This window comes from Myxocyprinus asiaticus, chromosome 11, assembly GCF_019703515.2.
Source record: "Myxocyprinus asiaticus isolate MX2 ecotype Aquarium Trade chromosome 11, UBuf_Myxa_2, whole genome shotgun sequence".
In the NCBI taxonomy this organism is placed as follows: Eukaryota; Metazoa; Chordata; class Actinopteri; order Cypriniformes; family Catostomidae; genus Myxocyprinus; species Myxocyprinus asiaticus.
In genome coordinates, this window is record NC_059354.1 from 38,863,952 (window position 1) to 38,883,635 (window position 19,684).

Sequence of the window (19,684 nt, forward strand, 5' to 3'; positions counted from 1 at the left end):
TGCTAGAAATTCTTCTCCCTGCCTAGTTGGGGGTGATATGCATGAAGAGTGTGAATCAATAAAAACACGAGAAGAATGTAAAAGTGATCTGTTTCTCAACCATACCTATCATATCACTTCTGAAGACATGGATTTAACCACTGAAGTCTTACGGATTACTTCTATGGTGACTTATGTGATTTTTGGAGCTTCACCCATTCACTTGCATTGTATGGACCTACAGAGCTGAAATATTCTTCTAAAAATCACAATTTGTGTTCTGCAGAAAAGAGTAAGTCACACATCTGGGATAGCATGGGGGTAAGTAAATGATGAGAGAATTTTTGGGTGAACTATTCCTTTAAGGGTTTGTTTTCGTTATTGTTTTTTGTTTTCTAAATTTGAAATGTCTGTTTTTTGGTATCATCTCTTTTTGATCATCTCTTAAATTTCTCCAACATTTTTTTTTTTTTTTTTTTTTTTATATATAAATTTGCTTGAACTGTCAATGTTGTACTGTTAGTGTCAGCTACTCATGTTTTGTGCTGGAATGCTTCATCGATATAGCAGCTAGTATCTAAAAAAAGACTGTTATAGGAAAGTTTACCACACGTTTGTGTAAATTGAGCTCATGGTTGGACAGTATCGCTCTGTTCCAAAACCTAGGTGAGCCCCCTACATTGTCAGCATTTTAAAGGCATCAAAGGCATCACACATACAGCTATGCTGTCACATTCTACTTTATTTCTATTTACATTCTACTATGTTTAGCAGTTTGTTATCTTAGGAGACAGACCAATGCAAAGTCTATTTATTATTATTTATTTTTTTTCTCCTCTTTTTCACCCAATTTGGATTGCCCAATTCCCAATGTGCTGTTAAGTCCTCGTGGTCGCGTAGTGATTCACCTCAATCCGGGTGGCGGAGAATGAATCCCAGTTGCCTCCATGTCTGAGACCATCAATATTATGATTTATATAATAGCATAATGTCATGCTGCTTGTACAGTTTAAAAGCTTGGAGGCAATCCTTGGTTCACTTCGCTAAGTCATTTGTTATGAACCTTGTTGGCGTTATATTGGAACTGTTGGAGTTTTACAGATGATGCAGCTTTTGGCAGATGCATGCCATAACACTTCCTTTAGGCAAACTGAACTAGCTACACTACATGCCACTGTGATGAGAATGCATCATCAGACCTGTGTAAGTTTTCTTGGTTTCCGTCTGGTTACCAGGAGACTAATTTTGTTACGGATATTTTGGTGGATCTTTATCCCTTGGCCTACCTTTTACAAGCGTGACTGTGCTGCAATAACATTGAGACCATAAAGGCAGACATAAATTAGAATAAATATAAATTTGGTAAATGTAATTTATATTTGGTTCTCTTTATTTTATATATACAGTGTGTGTGTGTGTGTGTGTGTTATATATATATATATATATATATATATATATATATATATATATATATATATATATATATATATATATACACACACACTGATCAGCCACAACATTAAAACCACCTGCATAATATTGTTTAGGTCCCCCTCATGCTGCCAAAACAGCGATCAATCCTGAAATCATGCCATGCTCCAAATCACTGAGATCACATTTTTTCCCCATTCTGATGGTTGATGTGAACATTAACTGAAGCTCCTGACCCATATCTGCATGATTTTATGCACTGCACTGCTGCCACACGATTGGCTGATTAGATAATCGCATGGATGATTGTTGGTGCCAGATGGGCTGGTTTGAGTATTTCTGTAACTGCTTTTTTCACACACAACATTCTCTAGAATTTACTCTGAATGGTGTCAAAAACAAAAAACATCCAGTGAGCGGCAGTTCTGCGGATGGAAAAGCCTTGTTGATGAGAGAGGTCAACAGAGAATGGCCAGACTGGTTCGAACTGACAAAGTCTACGGTAACTCAGATAAGCGCACGGTACAATTGTGGTGAGAAGCACGAGGGGGACCTACACAATATTATGCAGGTGGTTTTAATGTTGTGGCTGATCGGTGTGTGTGTGTGTGTGTGTGTGTGTGTGTGTGTGTGTGTATATATATACATATATATATATATATTATAGGTTTATGATTTGTTTTATATTTATAAAATGTATTGTTAATTTAATTTTAATTTATTTATTTTGACAAATTATGAATGGGAATGTTGTTTTTAGCTTGATTTGCCGTCTTTCCTTTTAAAACCTTTTTCTATTTAAAAAGAAGTGCTGTCTCAAATATTAATAGCATTATATAACAGGATGTTTCTGTCATTTGCACTGCTAATATTTTCTGTAAATCTGTTGTGTGGAGAGTCCAGAGTATCTTTCCTGTGCTGAGATTTTAGTTGATCAAGAAGATGTTTCAAAGATGAATTTGAAGAATTTGTGAAAAAGAAAAGATTTTCGAAAAGGTGACAAATTAATGACAAACAAACAGTCACAAATCCACTTTGTACATTACATTGTGCTCTATGAGGAGAAATGCTTTCTAAATCCTTTATTTGAAAGATTTGGGTGGCTTTTGTCTTGGTTCCAGTCACAAGACCGAAGCAGCAGGAATGGAACAGGAGGGAGGGGTGGAGACCAGAGAGAGAGAGGCTGTAAAAAAAAAAGCTAGAGCTTTGTTGTGTTTGCAGTCTTTCCTTGTGAATTGAAGAGACGCTTGCTCTATGACAACCGGTGAAGGTAAGGAAAGGAATGAAATGGCAGCTTAAATGTCAGAGACAAATGAAAGAAGTGCTGGTCTAGTGCTAGTGGCCTTCATCCTTCAGTCGCTGTTCTATTTAGGGGATGGCATGTTTGTTTGTGTTTTGCAGATGATACTGTGTGAACTCTTTTGACATTTAAATATCTGATTCTTATTGAATTTATTTATTAATTTTTTCCCCCCCACTGTTTTAACTGGACTCTTTGGCTAGATTTCAAAAAACGTTTGCTGTGTAAAGCCTGTGCATCCGTGATAGATATTTAGCCATAACTTTGAAAGAATAAAGTGTGTCTCCTTATAAATTCTTATGGTTTCAAATATTCATAAATTAGACATTCAAATGGAATGTTGATTGTTGTACAATCGAGGCATCTTACTCATAAAACAGTTCAGTTACAATTAGTCTCTTGTTTGTTTTTGATTTGCATTGCATTAAATCACAATGTAGCTGCATTGGCAAATTTTGATCACTTTGAATACTTGTGACAAATAAATCAACCAACTCAAGTACTTTGGCTGGCGGGGGGCGGGGTCATCTTTAGCCGTTTGCATTGTGTCTCGCCACAAGCTATTAAAGATGTGGTGAGTGTTTAAAACTTGCTTGCAATTCTGTTCGTTACTGCTAGTGGCAAAGAAATTACACCCTTCGCATTTAAATACAGTGGTCAGGTTGTTTTGAAGCAGAATGCACAAATAGTACCTCCTTGCTTTCTTTAACTACAACTAAAAGCTTTCTACCACTCTGAATCCACTGTGGCCTCATATTCCTTATCGAACATTATCATCAATCATTCAGCTTCTGCTAATGTCCTAGTCTGGCCCTTCACCTCCAGTGTCACCTGTCAACATAGTCCTGCTTATACTTATCAGTCACACTTTGTGTAAAAGTGCTGCCTAGAGCAGTGTTTCCCAACCTTTTTCTGCCACGGCACACTTTTTACGATGAAAAAATTCTACGGCACACCACTATCCCACATAGGCTAACCATCGTCAGTATTTTTCCTTTTCAAGAACTTGTCCATGTTTTCTGTCCGTCTTAATAGCATGTTTACTTGTAATGTTTGAAATTCGGCTATGCAAAAAAAACAACAACAAAACCCAAGTCACATAGGTAGGCTACACTGTGTGAGGTCACAGGTGGCAAGAGTGCTAAATGGGTAATGAAAAAACAACAAATTTGCTTCTTTTCTAATTTGTAGATTTGTTCTTGCAATGCCACAACAAATTACAGGGATGCAAACTCATGAGGGGCGAAAATGGTAAGACAATCACTGGTCCACGAACATTCTTTCTGGGGAATCTTTTTTTTTTTTTTTTTTTTTAAAGAATAAGCTAAAAGCACCAATTCCAGCTATTTTAGTGATTCAAGTTTATTCAAGTTTACAATTGTGCAGAATTAGCTGCAAAATAAAGAGTATTTTGGTGAGGCTTGCTTCTGTTTCACAAATTTGTATTTCACAAATAGTCTTCCTTCAGTCTGAGCATTATTTTTCATCCAAAAAGACAACAATAATAGTCTAATAATAGTGAGTTTCGGTAACGCCCTTACCTTCTCCTTTATTAAAACTTGCATGACAACAAATCTACTGACTTCAGTATAAGAATTATAAACACAAAGCAGATCTACAGTATCATTTTCCTACAGTAGCCTATTTTAACTGCTGAGCATGGCTTTTATCAGAAAAGACCACAATAATAGACAAATAATAATAATTTTGAGTTTCAATAATGTTCTTTCATCATTGTAAAGCACATTTCACATGAGTTGAGTCGAGGCGCCAGCATCAAGCACCGCATTGCCCTCCACATGACAAGAGTTGCAGAAAGCGTCACAGAGGGGCGATTTTACGAGTTTGCCACGTAAAAAAGCGGGAGGTGTGCACAATAGACATTGAAAACATGTATTTGGAAGAGAGAAAAAAAAGCTTGCAGTTGCTTTGATTGCAGAAAGTAATAAAAGGACTTGTTTATGTTTAGGTCTAAGCGTTTTCTTGGTGAATTTAAATTTAATAACTGGGGTCTCTGATATTCATAAACGATAAGGTAATATTTAATGAAAAGAAATTATGAGACATTCAATGTCTCTTCACAAATTTGGACAGTTTTTAAATATTTCTTGTTGCTTAGTACTCTCAAGGACATTATTGGTGAAGCAAAAACGTGTGTGTGTAACACACTTTGGTGTAAAGTGGCGTCACTTCATAGACTTCATTGTATTCTGCAGTGCTGAGGCGAGTCATGTGAGAGACCCTTAACGCGTATAAATATCAGTCACTTTTACTCATTAATCATTGCTCTTCACAATCACAAAAGTGACCGATTATGGTTTCAAAACAGCGAATTTCTCCGAAAGGTGAGGAGTTTGGATCCCTGAAATGATTTCTTTTTTCATGCATTTATTTATTTGTGGAATTTTATAATGTTCCACAGCACACCTGACAATCTTGGTGGTTGGGAAACACTGGCCTAGAGCACCATGTGTATTAGGACCCTGCATGCAGGAAGTGATCAGAGTGTTGGAGAGGAAATTTAAAACAGGGATTGAGATCTTAATATGCTGCGAGACATTTGAGTGTTTCATTGATTAGTATATTTTCTTTAAATACTTCATAAACCTATATGATGTGCAAATCTAAATCATGCCTTTCACTTGATATTGGATTCGGCAGCACAGTTTGAGTGTGAGATTAATGGATCAGGGCATTGTGTGTGAGGACAAGAGCGAGTTCATGTCCTACAGCACTGTTATGTAAACATGTCACTCGGTTTCTGAGCTTTTTGTGCTGACATGCTCAAAGTCACTCAGACATGTTATGCTGTGTCATCTCTGTTCGATCAGCAGCTAAAGGAAGCTGTCACTTGGCACAGGTGCTGTGGCAATGAATTTGGAGAGGGATTTTTGTCAGGTGTGTCGGCCTGTCGGGTCAACCTTTTGAAAACATGTCGGGTTCATATTGCAACCCAAAGTCAAAATATAGAAATATAAATTTGTTTAAGGACCATTAAGTTTTTTTGCTGTGTGACAATAATTAAGCACCACCCCCAATTCATATTACAATAATGCAAAACAATCTGCCTTTATTCTGATTTCAGTAAAATCATTATTTTACAGTAATTTTGATTATAGTGCAGCAGAAAATTGCTGTAGCAGTGTAAATCTAATAAAAATTACTTGCGTAATAATGAGAATTAAAAAAAATCCTGAACATCCTGACTCATTTAAGTGAAATTAGAATTGGGGGACGATATTGTGACAATGAAAAAAGTCTTAATGGTTCCTTAATTTTCTTAGTGCAAAATTATTTATTTATTTATTTATTTATTTATTGCTTCTTTTATTTTGGGGTGAAATGTGACCTGGACATGTAAGTCTGTTACAAATATAACATAATCACCTGATTACAATTATTGTGCCCTTCAAATTCCAGTCACATTTTACAGTACAATTGAGGGGTTTTTAAGTGAATATTTGAAATATATTACTAATATTATAATATTATATTCTGGTTGGCTGTACATATAAAGTTGAATAAAAAGAGACATTTTAAATATTTAGAAATAATTTAATAATGAAAATTTTGTTTTATGTCATTCTGCCTTTTGCAATATTTTCCATGTTTTTAAAGCCTTAAAGGAAATCATATATCCCTATTTTATTATATGATTCCCGTTAAAGGGATAGTTCACCCAAAAATGAAAACGCTTGTCTTTTTTGCAGAAATCATCTGAAGTTGGCAGGTCATGCGGAAAAGATTAAATCCAAGCTGAAATGACACATCTCTCAGACTCCACACAAAATTTAAGGCCAGTTCCAGGGTTTCATCCCATTGAGAAGCCACTGCTTAATTCTGAATGAGTGTGTGAAAGTAACTAGAATAAATATTATCACCATCTCATCACCACCCTGCTAAATAAATAAAGCGTGAATCGATCCAATCTGTCTTCTTGTTGACATACTGCACACATCCTAGGATCTGTTTTGACTCTACAAAGAATTAATTTTGAGATGTACTCTCTTGGTTCCTTAGGGGGAATTTAGCAACATCATATGTAAATTACACAGATGCATGGCTATAACTACATACAGTATAGTGTCGTTGGTAGATGATGCCTATGGACGGCTACAAATTGTGGATCACATAAAGTCACATTGCACTGGGGCAGTTTGACATTAGCTAAAGGAATGCTGACATTTCACTTAAAGGGAAAGTTTACCCAAGAATCATTTACTCACCCTTATATTGTTCCAAACATGTATGACTGACTTTAACCTTCAACAGATGCATTCATATGGGCAGAGTTGTTACAACCAAAGCATTGAAGTATGACTAGTTCATTCATATCCATTCTTTTGACAGGCTGCTAGATCTTCAAGTGCCTTCCACAATCTCCAGGAAATATAAAATGCTAGTTTTTGTTATGAAGTTGCACTGCCTGAAAAGTCTGATTTAGATTAGCCATTTCCACTCCAAGGGCGAGTTTCCTATTCAGCTGATTATCTAAGAGCATGCTGATTTTCACAGCAATATTATAATAGTGTGCCATTTCATTTTCCAGGCCAATTAAGGAAGTTTACGGAGCATATCGTTATAACAGCCGCTCTGTCTATGCAAACCAGCGGAGGCCTGCTTCTGTTGGATCTCGAATCAAAGCTAACTGTTATCATTAAGCAAACTGAGAGATCAAAGTCGCTGCTTGAGCTCCAGCTACAACCGATACATCAATATCATAGGATTCTGAATGAGGCTTTGGTGCACTTTTTTGCTTATGACTGAAGAAACTGGATGCTGTCAATAGTGATCTGCCCACATGCTGACTTATGAAAGATGCCCTTTGTGGACATATCGAAATGGTCATTGGTCTTTTTTTCCCATAATCTCACCGTCATCTGTATACCAAGGTTTCCATGGTCATGGAATACCTGGAATTATCTGGTCATTTAAAAATTGTGGATTTGATGTTAAGTGATGTTAATTAATAAAATCTTAAAGTTCATGGACATTTTATTGTGAATATACGATATTCTAGTTATGTACAGTAGTTAACTAATGTTAATGAACACAGCCTTATTGTAAAGAGGTACAAATGATTCATGAGTGAATCATTGTGAATCAAAAGGTTTTTAAAAAATCTTGATGCAGTAATCACAAAGGACTGAAAAGGTCATGAAAAAGTTATGGAAATTTATTGGTAAAAAGGGAACCCTGTGTATTCCACTGGTCTGATCTTCTGTTGTCCCTACAGCCCACCAATGATGGGGGACTGTATTTTTAAGCAGTCAGCATACAGTTGTGCTCAAAAGTTTGCATACCCTTGGAGAATTGGTAATAAATGTACCATTTTTTAAAAAAAACATGAGTGAGCAGGCAAAACACATTTCTTTTATTTCTTATGGGATTCATATTCAGCTGTAGGTTATAACAGAATTGCACAATCATAAAACAAAACATGGCAACAAAGAAAAAAATGAAATGACCCCTGTTCAAAAGTCTGCATACCCTTAGTTCTTAATACTGTGTATTGCCCCCTTTAGCATAAATGACAGCATGCAGTCTTTTGTAATAGTTGTCTATAAGGCCCCAAATTCTTGCAGGTGTATAGCTGCCCATTCGTCTTGGCAAAATGCCTCCAGGTCATGCAAAGACTTTGGTCGTCTTGCATGAACCGCACGTTTGAGATCTCCCCAGAGTGGCTTGATGATATTAAGGTCAGGAGACTGTGATGGCCACTCCAGAACCTTCACCTTTTTCTGCTGTAACCACTGGAGGGTCAACTTGGCCTTGTGCTTAGGGTCATTGTCGTGCTGGAAAGTCCAAGAGCATCCCATGCGCAGCTTTCGTGCAGAAGAATAAAATTGTCTGCCAGTATTTTCTGATAACATGCTGCATTCATCTTGCCATCAATTTATACAAGATTCCCCGTGCCTCACATACCCCCAAAACATCAGTGAGCCACCACCATGCTTCACAGTGGGGATGGTATTCTTTTCACTAAAGGCCTTGTTGACCCCTCTCCAAACATAGCGCTTATGGTTGTGACCATAAAGCTCTATTTTGGTCTCGTCACTCCAAATTACAGTGTGCCAGAAGCTGTGAGGCGTGACAAGGCGTTGTCAGGCATATTGTAACCGGGCTTTTTTGTGGCATTGGCGCAGTAAAGGCTTCTTTCTGGCAACTCGACCATGCAGCTCATTTTTGTTCAAGAATCGTCGTATTGTGCTCCTTGAAACAACCACACTGTCTTTTTCCAGAGCAGCCTGTATTTCTCCTGAGGTTACCTGTGGGTTTTTCTTTGTATCCCGAACAATTCTTTTGGCAGTTGTGGCTGAAATCTTTCTTGGTCTGCCTGATCTTGGCTTGGTATCAAGAGATTCCCGAATTTTCCACTTCTTAATAAGTGATGGAACAGTACTGACTGGCATTTTCAAGGCTTTGGATATCTTTTTTTATATCCTTTTCCATCTTTATAAAGTTCCATTACCTTGTTACGCAGGTCTTTTGACAGTTCTTTTCTGCTCCCCATGGTTCAGTATCTAGCCTGCTCAGTGCATCCACGTGAGAGCTAACAAACTCATTGACTATTTATACACAGACACTAATTGCAAATATAAAAAGCCACAGGTGTGGGAAATTAATCTTTAATTGCCATTTAAACCTGTTTGTGTCACCTTGTGTGTCTGTAACAAGGCCAAACATTCAAGGGTATGTAAACTTTTGATCAGAGCCATTTGGGTGATTTCTGTTATCATTATGATTTGAAAAGGAGCCAAACAACTATGTGATAATAAATGGCTTCATATGATCACTATCCTTAAATAAGTTTTTTTTTTTTTCATGATCAGTCATAGTTTCAAAATCAATGCCAAAATTTCACAATTTCTGCCAGGGTATGCAAACTTTTGAGCACAACTGTACCTCTCATTCCAGTGTGTTTAATAAGAGCGGACTGACTCTACGTTCTCCTGCCCACAGTGGTTCTCTTTCACTAATCATCATGTCTCGGCTGAGTGCTGAGATCCAGCTGTGCCTGAAAGAGCCTCTTAGTTCCTTTTTCACGTAGATGCATTCGTTTCGCATACCTGTCACTCTCCTATAGCAGTTACGTAACCTTAGTCCTCAAAGAAATGCTTGAATTATGTAAGTGTTGACGGTTAATTGGAGGGAACGATTCAGTAATATTTAACAGTAAAACCTGTACATTTTCTGTTTTTGAAAACTGTAAACGCTGTGGTGCTATCAAAGCATTTCTCTATTTGTTCAAAATTGAAGTGTTCATCCAAAGTTGGGAATTTGGGGACAGTCTGCTTGTTCGACCAATGGCAGATTGGTTGGGAAACCTGTTTGAAAAGAGTCATTATTTTTGCTGTTCTGTGACGCTGTTTGTACAGATATTACACACTTCACTTTTAAAACAAATTCTTACGCCAGTTTCACATATCCTCCGTGAGCGGGGCATGAGCAAGACGAGAGCAGCGCATTTGTTTCGGCACCCATACGAACAGATTATGAACCCTTCACATTGCTATTTTTCAGCAGTCAGCATACCTCTCATTCCAGTGTGTTTAATAAGAACGGACTGACTCTACATTCTCCTGCCCACAGTGGTTCTCTTAGTAATCATCATGTCTCGGCTGAGTGCTGAGATCCAGCTGTGCCTGAAAGAGCCTCTTAGATTCTTTTTCATGTAGATGCATAACATTTTTGTCAAAATACCACAGTTACTGTTACTACTGAAAATTTTGATACATTTGATTAAGGGTGATGATGTGTAATTTGAAAAACCTTTATTTTGAGGGACACCCAGCAGGGTTGCCCTCTTTCCCCATTATTATTCTGTCTTGCCCTGGAACCATTAGCAGTGGCAATAAGAAAGGAGGATGATTTTCCAGGGGTGGTGGCAGGTGGCATGGCACATAAACTTTTGCTTTACCGGATGATATTTTATTATTCGTCTCCGACTCCACTAGATCTATGCTTTGCCTCCACAAAATATTAATTCATTTTCTAAGTTCTCAGAATACAGAGTTAATTGGTCTAAATCCGAAGCTTTGGCTCTGACAGCGTACTGTCTTCAGCCGGGCGCCTTCCAGTGGCCCAAACAGGGCATTAAGTATTTGGGTATTTTATTCCCAGCAAATTTGTGTGATTTAGTTAGGAGTTAATATTGACCATTTAATAAAAAGATTTTCAAGCGATGTGGGCAGGTGGGCTTCATTATATTTATCGATGATTGGGAAGGTTAATATTATTAAAATGAATTGTATTCCAAAATTCAACTACCTGCTACAATTTCTCCCTATAGATGTCCCCCTCTCTTATTTCAAGCAATTTGATAGCATAGCGAAGTCCTTAATTTGGAATGGTAAACGTCCCAGAATGCATTTCAGTAATTTGCATAGGCCGATTGACAAATGTGGGCTAGCCCTACCCAAGATTTAGTTTTATTATTATGCATTTGGTCTCAGACATTGGTTCAATGGTCAGTTCCACCTGAGAGAGAGCCCCTCCCTGGTTTTGTATTGAACAGGATGTTCTTGCCCCTATTTCGCCATCGCAAAGCCTTTCTATCAAACTAACCGGAGAAGTTCCACCCCGTTATCTCGCATTTGCACGCGTTATGGACAAAAGTGTCCAGAGTGTTTAATTCGGACATTTATTTAAATGTTGCTTTGAGCATATGGCTGAACCCAAAGTTATGTATTAATAAGTCCCCTTTCTGCTGGACAGAGTGGATTGTGGGGGAGGTTAATACGCCCAGTGACCTATATGAGAGTGGAGTGTTGAGATCCTTTGAAAATATGGTTCAACATTTTGGGATTCCCAGGTCTCAATTCTTTAGGTATTTACAGCTGCGCCACTTGCTCTGTACTATTTTTGGGAGTAGCATACACTCCCCTAAAGTGGCAGATACTCTGGGAGTGGTGATTACTGCTTTTAGAAAAGGTCATGAGGCATCAGTGTATTACTCCCTGATAATTAAGATTCTGGGGGATGAAGCTTCAGCTTCTCTCAAGAGATTATGGGAGAAAGATTTAAACTTTTGTTTTTGAGGAGGGAGTGTGGGCTAGGATTCTAAAAAACGTCAAGTCTACATCTAGAGATGCAAGGGTGCGCCTTATGCAATTAAAAATTTTACATCGATTCTATTGGACCCCCTCTAGATTGTATAGGCTTGATCTTAAAGACACACCCACCTGCTGGCAATGCCAATCAGAAAATGGGGACGCAACCCATGTTTTTTTGTGGTGTGTTAAGATCCAAGAATTTTGGTTGAGGGTTCAGAGTTTTATGTGTAACATATTGGGCACTCAAATTTCATTTTGCCCCAGACTGTGTATTTTAGGCGATGGGGCAGTCATTAATATAGGGGATAAATGCATAAAAAATTGGGTCCTAGCCAGTGTTATGATCAGCAGACAGATTATTCTTAGGCAATGGAGCACCCTCATTTCAAGAGTGGTGCACAGAGATGGGGAGGGTAGCGGCATTCGAGGAAATGTCATGTAGAAGGCTAGGCAACTTAGATTTATTTAATACAAAATGGGGCAGCTATTTGGCCTTTTTGGAGGGCTCACGGGGAGGGGCAGTGGACAGAGAAGTTTAGTTTTAAATGTGTGTGATTTATATTTATATATATATATATATATATATATATATATATATATATATATATCTTTTTCTTTATTCTTTTTTTTTTTTGTATACACAAGTGTGAACAGGGATATTTGTTGGGGGTCAGGGTGGGGTTGGGGATTGGGAAGGGGAAAGGGAATGATGGGGGTTAAATGTTGATTCTGTGAATATATGTTTTGCTTTTTTGTGTCAATTGAAAAAAAAAACGTTATTTTGGCACATGGCACAGTGTTGTCTCTTTTCATACTCACATGCAGTTGAGAATGTAGGGGCTGTCTAGCTGTTTGAGATGAGTGACTTCCTCCAGTGTTGTAAACTAGAAAATTCTCAGTAGAATTTAAATGGGTCGCATAAGTTTTGTGGTCTGAGCAACAATATCGAGGGAAGCTCGGTTGACTTGTGCAAATGATTCGCTCAGCACTATCCTGTCTCTCAAGAATGCAAATCGAGGGATGCCTGGATGACCCATGCCTGCTCCAGAGATACAATAGGATTGAGCAGAGCGGATCACTTGCTTTCCCCATACCTATGCAAAAACAACGCTTCAGTCAAGCCGCTCAAATGCGTGTTTCAAATGAGATGCAAAGACAGGCGGCAGCCAATTTTTTTTTTCTACATTTTCAATATTGAATGCCCTCAAAGAATGTAAGTGTTCAACAACATTACAGCTTCATCCGACATTACACACTGTCTTAATTTATTGGTACACTGGAAATCAAGCATTGTTTTGACACTTTAGGTTTCATCAGAGTTCTGGCATTTCGGCAGAAAACTTTGAATTTACACAGTTTCCTAACGAGCTGATTTGTTTCTACCAACAAATTATTCTTAAGTTTTATTCTTGAATTATTCTTGAGTCTACTTGAACCTTTCATTTTTTTCACACTGAAAGTGAAAATGCTCACTTTTAGAGTATTTTATGGATATTTTAAATAGATTTAGGATATTCTATTCATATTCAAAAATCCTGAGGGGATTTGGATGAGGGAGAAAATTGTATGAAATGCATTTAGCCAAGGGTTTATTCAGTGGGATGAGGCCTTAATAAAGCAGCATCGATTTAGAGCAGTGTTTGGCTTTGCAGACTATATATGTACCTTAAAATACAGTGATCCTCCACCTTTGTAAGAGCTGCTCTGGCTTGAAAATTGTTGGATTTTGGTTATGTTTTATACTGTCAAGATATGCCTTTATATTCCATTTCACTATAGACTTATTTGAATGCATATTTTAATGTGCAATTCAATAGTTATTGACTTATTGCGAGGTTGTAACAGTTTGAAAAAATAAATCAATCAAATAAAACCTAGATGTAAAAAGCAGTGAATGGGGAAAAAAATACATTCCACTTGCTATAACTTAATTATCTAATGGAAGGGAACACCTTCCACCTAATTAATTTAGCTCAGTAATGCTGGGAACGTTGTGGGGATATAATCACTTGTATTGAATGTATCTCTTTTAACTAATGATCATGACATCTCTAGTACATAACAATCAGGCAGCAGAATTTAGACTCATCCTGTAGCTCTTTCCTGTTCTGAAAGATTGGTCTGCCATCCCTTTCCTCCCAGACTGCTGGAATGTTTTAACATCCTCTCTCTTTGAGTTTGACCCCTCACAGTAAATTAATCTATGAATTTCCTTAGATAGATTTAATGTCTTCCATTCCAGTGTGCTAACTGTATCAAGCTGTTTTGTATTGTTTCTTTTGGGGCTTTTTACCTTTTATTATTTGGAAAGTAGAATATTGACATGAAATGGGATTGGAGCATGACCCAGGTTGGAATCGAACTTGGTCGCAGTGAGCCAAAAGCTTTTATATGTCCTGAGCATTTGCACAGTCCACTATGCTGTAATTGACAATCTAGCTGTTTTTCAACATTAAAGCGTGTGCTTTGATTGGTGGACCCTAATTATACAGGGCTTCCTTAAAGGGGTCATGACATGTCTTTTATAAATTATTTTAATATGTTCCTTGAGGTTCGCTTATAATATTAGTAAAAATGTTTGCACAAAAAAAACCCAGTCATACATTTGTAAAACATGATCATTTTCCACCCTCGTTCTGACCCTCTTGTCAGAAACGTTCGGTTTTGGTGCTGCTTCTCCTTTAAGACTTGACAGTGAATGCCCACTGTTGTGATTGGCTCTCTGCTCTTGACTGACCTGCTCTCTCATTACCATCACACTGCTCACCACTACTGGGTGGGGCTACAGAAGTGATAATGTAAAGTAAGCATTGATGTGTTGTTTTGGAGGCAGTCAGATGCAAATGTCTTCCACAGTGTGACATCAAAATGTGGAGGAAGTAGAGAACAAGTTGTTTTGGCAGCTTGGTTTCAACAAATGCTCTTTTTGCACCGAGGAGGAGTTTTGAGTTCTGAAACTTACAGTATGTTTTTATAGTACAGCAAATAAATGAATGAAGACATACAGTACAATGGCCTCTTATGCTGTATGTCAAAAATTGTATTCCTCATATCACCCCTTTAAGACCAACTAGTTGATTTTGAATCTATTTATCTGTTATTACGTCTAACCACGGTTATTTGAGAAAACCACAATTATTGTGCACTTCAAATACCTATAACATGCCCAAGTGCCCACATCTCATCGCATGCCCAATGCCCAAATAAGGGAATTTTAAGCTAATATACAGTACTGTGCAAAAGTTTTAGGCACTTGTGAAAAATGTTGCATAGTGTGGATGTCTTCAAAAATAATGCCATAGATAGTTTTCATTTATCGGTTAACGTCATACAAAGTCCAGTAAACATAAAAAAGCTAAATCAATATTCGGTGTGACCACCTTTGCCTTTAAAACAGCACCAATTCTCCTAGGTACACCTGGACACAGTTTTTCTTGGTTGTTGGCAGATAGGATTTTCCAAGCTTCTTGGAGAATTCACCACAGTTCTTCTATCTGTTTATGCTGTCTCAATTGCTTCTGTCTCTTCTTGTAATCCCAGACTGACCCGATGTTCTGTGGGGGCAATGCCATCTCTTGCAGAGCGCCCTATTCTTCTATTCTAATCTTTTCTATTTGCAAAAGGAATGTTTGGGAGTCTAAAATGTATTTTTCCTATTGACACATTAAAGCTGAAGATATAAATAACCATCTTAAGACAAATGTTTTTGTGAAACATCTTAAGTGCCTAAAACTTTTGCACAGTACTGTGTGTGTGTGTGTGTGTGTGTGTATGTGTGTATATATATATATATATATATATATATATATATATATATATATATATATATATATATATATATATATATTTGAATTTAAATATGTAAAAATGACTTCTTAAGGTGTATCAAGCACACATGCACCTTAAGAAATATGACAATTTATGACAATCGTGAAAACCCTAAAGGAGACAATTAATCATCATAGCTCTTAAACAGACAGTAAATCGTCAAAATCACAATTATTTTTTTGACAATTAATCGTCAGCCAAATTTCATAATCGTGACAGCCCTAACTGTCATACTCACTGTTGTGCTGCGATTTTAGAACAGATCAATGATGTTCTTCATGACTGACCTGCCTTTTTGACTAAGAGTATAACTTCTGTGGGACTGTTGACAATTTTTGATGAAAGATTGAAAGGTTTTGATGTTGCTTGTGTCCTCTGCAGATAAGCACTTTGATGACGAGGACTCTGTGGATGGGGGCAGGTCCTCCTCCTCTTCCTCCTCTAAGGGCTTCTCCAACAGCAGGAGAGGGGGTAGCATGGGCTCAATGAGACGACCCAGTTCTGCTTCTGGATCCAGGGTTGCAGGTGAGACCATGGATGTCACTTTGTAATAAAAATAGTAGGGACAGTGACATCAGAAACAAGTTTTGTTCATGAATATTAATTAGGTTATGCTCAAATTTTCATATGATCTTTACTGTTTTGATAAATGAATAGTCTACAGTTAGAAATGCAATGTACAAAATAAGCTTTTAAAAGCACTTTGAGTGGTAATTTTTCCATATTTGAGAGCGCAGTTATTCTTGTGGAACAATTTTACAAATTAACTTGTAATATACTGTATATAGATGGAGAGTCAGAGAAATATTTGTGATTTTGGTCCCTCAGGGAAGGACGGAGTCAGTGCTGGAGCTGTGGATGAGGAGGATTTCATTAAGGCTTTTGAAGATGCACCTGCAGTGCAGGTAATGCACACCTGCAAAGAGGTTCAATGCTGCATGTGACGTTGATTTAAACTTTATCATCTTAAATGGAGTTTTGCTTATCCCACAAACACACAAGGCAAGAAATAGATGTGATCTCCATTTTCAGATATATTCCAGTAAGGAGTTGGAGGACTCCATGAATAAGATCCGTGAAGTACTATCAGATGACAAGCAAGATTGGGAGCACAGAGTTACTGCTGTAAGTTATTGCTGTTCAGTTTCTCCGCTGCTAGCTTGAAAAATGTGTTTCAAAGGGGCACTGACGGACCTCTCATATCATGTATTCAGCTGAAGAAAGTGCGGTCACTGGTTCTGGCTGGTGCAACCGAACACGAGGGTTTCCTTCAACATCTCCGGCTTTTAGAAGGTGCCTTCAAGCTCTCTGCTAAAGATCTTCGTTCCCAAGTAGTTCGAGAGGCCTGTATCACGTTAGGGTAAGAAGCCACTCTACTTCTGAACAGTCTCTGTTTGGATGTTTATTGAAGGGGTAGTTCACCCAAAAAAAGACAATTCTTTCATCATTAACTAACCCTTATGCCATCCCAGATTATTCTGCTGAACACAAAGTTTTTTTAAAGAATATTTCAGCACTGTGGATGAGAAACAGATCAATACTTAAGTCTATTTTTAATATAAATTCTCTCCCAGCGCAGTAGGTGGCGATATGCATGAAAAATGTGAATCGTCAAAAAAAGAAGAATGTGAAAGTGGAGACTGAAAGTAAAAAAAAAAAAAAGGACTTATATAGTTATTTGTTTCTCACCCAAACTTATCATATCACTTCTGAAGATATAAATTTAACCACTCGAGTCTGTATGAATTACTTTTATGCTACCTGTATGTACTTTTGGAGATTCAAAATGTTGGTACCCATTCTCTTGCATTGTGAGGACCTACAGAGCTGAAATATTCTTCCAAAAATCGTCATTTGTGTTCAGCAGAAGAAAGTCAGTCATACACATCTGGAATGGCATGTGGGTGAGTAAATGATGAGACAATTAAAATTTTTGGGTGAACTATCCCTTTAAAGAATTCCAGTTGATATAGTCACCAAAAAGATTCATGGCTGTTTATCACCTACCCAATAGTTTTCAACTGATTTCCAGTCATAAGCTTAATTTACATTGTCGAGAATCAAAAGATTGGGCGCATATGAAGGTGAGAGAGCCGTTAGCAACCCCAGCAACAAGTCGTTAAGTTTTACCACTGGTCAATGCTTTGGGCCTGCAGTGTTTCCCACAGGATTTTGTGAGACTGTGGTGGGTTGACCTTGGACCCTCAATGGGGGTCCGGGGGCATGCTCCCCCGTAAGAAAATGTTGTACATTTTAAAGTTAAATGCATCAGTCTGGTGCATTTTGAGGGCAAAATTAAGAGGCTAGATCTATGAAGAACTTTGTGCTCTTGTAAACAATTTTGTGCTCTGGTAGTAATTTAATCATAAACACATTGGTTGCAGGGCTCGACATTAAGCATTGTCATGTGCTTGTCCTCTGGACAAGTAAATTGGTCATTTACTTGTCTGGTTAAAAAAGTTACTTGGCTGGAGAGAAAAAAGGACATTTAAGTTACATGCTCAAGTAACATGTCAAAGTTTATGTTGTATATTTTTCTAAAATTATGACTGATGCCCAACCCAACAGTGTACCTATGCAATCAACTCAATTCTCTGCGACAGAAATATAAACTGCACTGGGTAGGAGAGGAGACATTTGTCATATGATAATTATTTGATGTCACGTACGGTAGTCAAATAAAGGAAAGCCTCCATCTTCATCATTTACAGCAGGGATGCTCACACTTCTATGAAATGAGATCTACTTTTTCATCATGTTATTGCAGAAAGATCTACCATGTACAATAAATTGAACTGGTGAGAGCAGGAAGACAATTCTTCTATCCACAAACTCCATCCTGGTGTATCTGCATAGTATTGTATAATATTGTAAACTGCAATGGCCAAATTAATTTGGAATTACGAGAATGTGAAAATAAAGTGAAACTATAGCATTGACTCACCAACAACTTGTCTACTTGCAAAAATGAGTAGATGTCATGGCCCTTCACTTCAACAGTATGCCAGTATTTCACAATGTTCTGTGTGGTATCTCATTGGCTTCCATCTTCAGTTCAGTTTTAAAGTGGTTACTGCAGCTGCTTTGCGAGTCTCTGTGATTGAGCATGGCTCAGTGCCAGTCTTTAATTATTCAGGGTCTTAATGTGTTTCTAATGAAGTGGAACCGAACTGACTGGAGGGTGCGGGCAAGCTCTTCTGGTAAAGTGCAGCTATGTGATGAATATCTAAAGTTCCATGCCTTAATGTCACATGAATGTGATAAATTTCATCTAGACCCAAAGTCTCTGTATCGTCCATCATGTGTCTTGTTGATTGGTGAGTTTTGCTGTCTTGCAGGCATCTGTCCTTAGTGTTGGGGAATAAATTTGACCACGGAGCTGAAAGCATCATGCCCACGCTGCTCAACTTGGTGCCCAACAGCGCCAAAATTATGGCAACATCCGGAGTAGCAGCCATCCGCCTCATCCTGAGAGTGAGTCCTGATGAAAAAGTTCACACTACTTTTCTTTAGTTTTTCTATCTTTTATTTATTTTTTATTTTTTTATTTGCACAAGCTGTAGTACGTTGATTTTCCACTATGTTAGAGACACTGTGTCTCAACTTGTATCTTTTTATTTACCAAAAAGTGACACAATACCTCTTTTCCAAAACATAGTGAGCCACTTTTTCTTTGCTGCCAACATAGTAGCTACCTTCTAAGGGGCCTTTCAGACCATACACGTTTTTAGAAGCTAGACATAGCATAACAAACACAACACACATTTTAGTATGTTAATTGTCTACATTTCTTCGTCTGCTATCGTGGATGAACTTTTTCCAACTGAGTTTGTCACAATTGCCTTTTCTGTGAAGGATACATGCAATGCTGCCTTAGAATTTGCCGGAACTTTTGAAGCAGACTTCGTGTTGTCAGTGCACTTATGGCGCTTTAAAATGCTTTCTTCGTAGGTAGCTTACTAGAGTTTTGAACAGCTAATGTGCGCATGCTTCTTGCCATATTAACTTCAATGGGCCCCGAGGAGCTTCAACACAGTGTTTTTGAGGGACTTTTTTTGTATTGAAGTACATTCTTACAGGTGACAAAATA

General features: G+C 37.7%; 1 protein-coding gene across 2 annotated transcripts in view; it reads left to right on the top strand.

The window, feature by feature from the left end:
* Positions 1 to 19,684, top strand: part of LOC127448478 (CLIP-associating protein 1-B-like) — a 124,247-nt gene that overhangs the window by 42,281 nt on the left and 62,282 nt on the right. For both annotated transcript variants that reach the window (XM_051711038.1, XM_051711040.1), the window contains 5 exons: positions 15,976 to 16,119; positions 16,423 to 16,499; positions 16,627 to 16,719; positions 16,809 to 16,954; positions 18,933 to 19,068. In XM_051711038.1, coding sequence (XP_051566998.1) covers positions 15,976 to 16,119; positions 16,423 to 16,499; positions 16,627 to 16,719; positions 16,809 to 16,954; positions 18,933 to 19,068 — 596 coding nt within the window. The remainder of the gene's footprint in view (positions 1 to 15,975; positions 16,120 to 16,422; positions 16,500 to 16,626; positions 16,720 to 16,808; positions 16,955 to 18,932; positions 19,069 to 19,684) is intronic.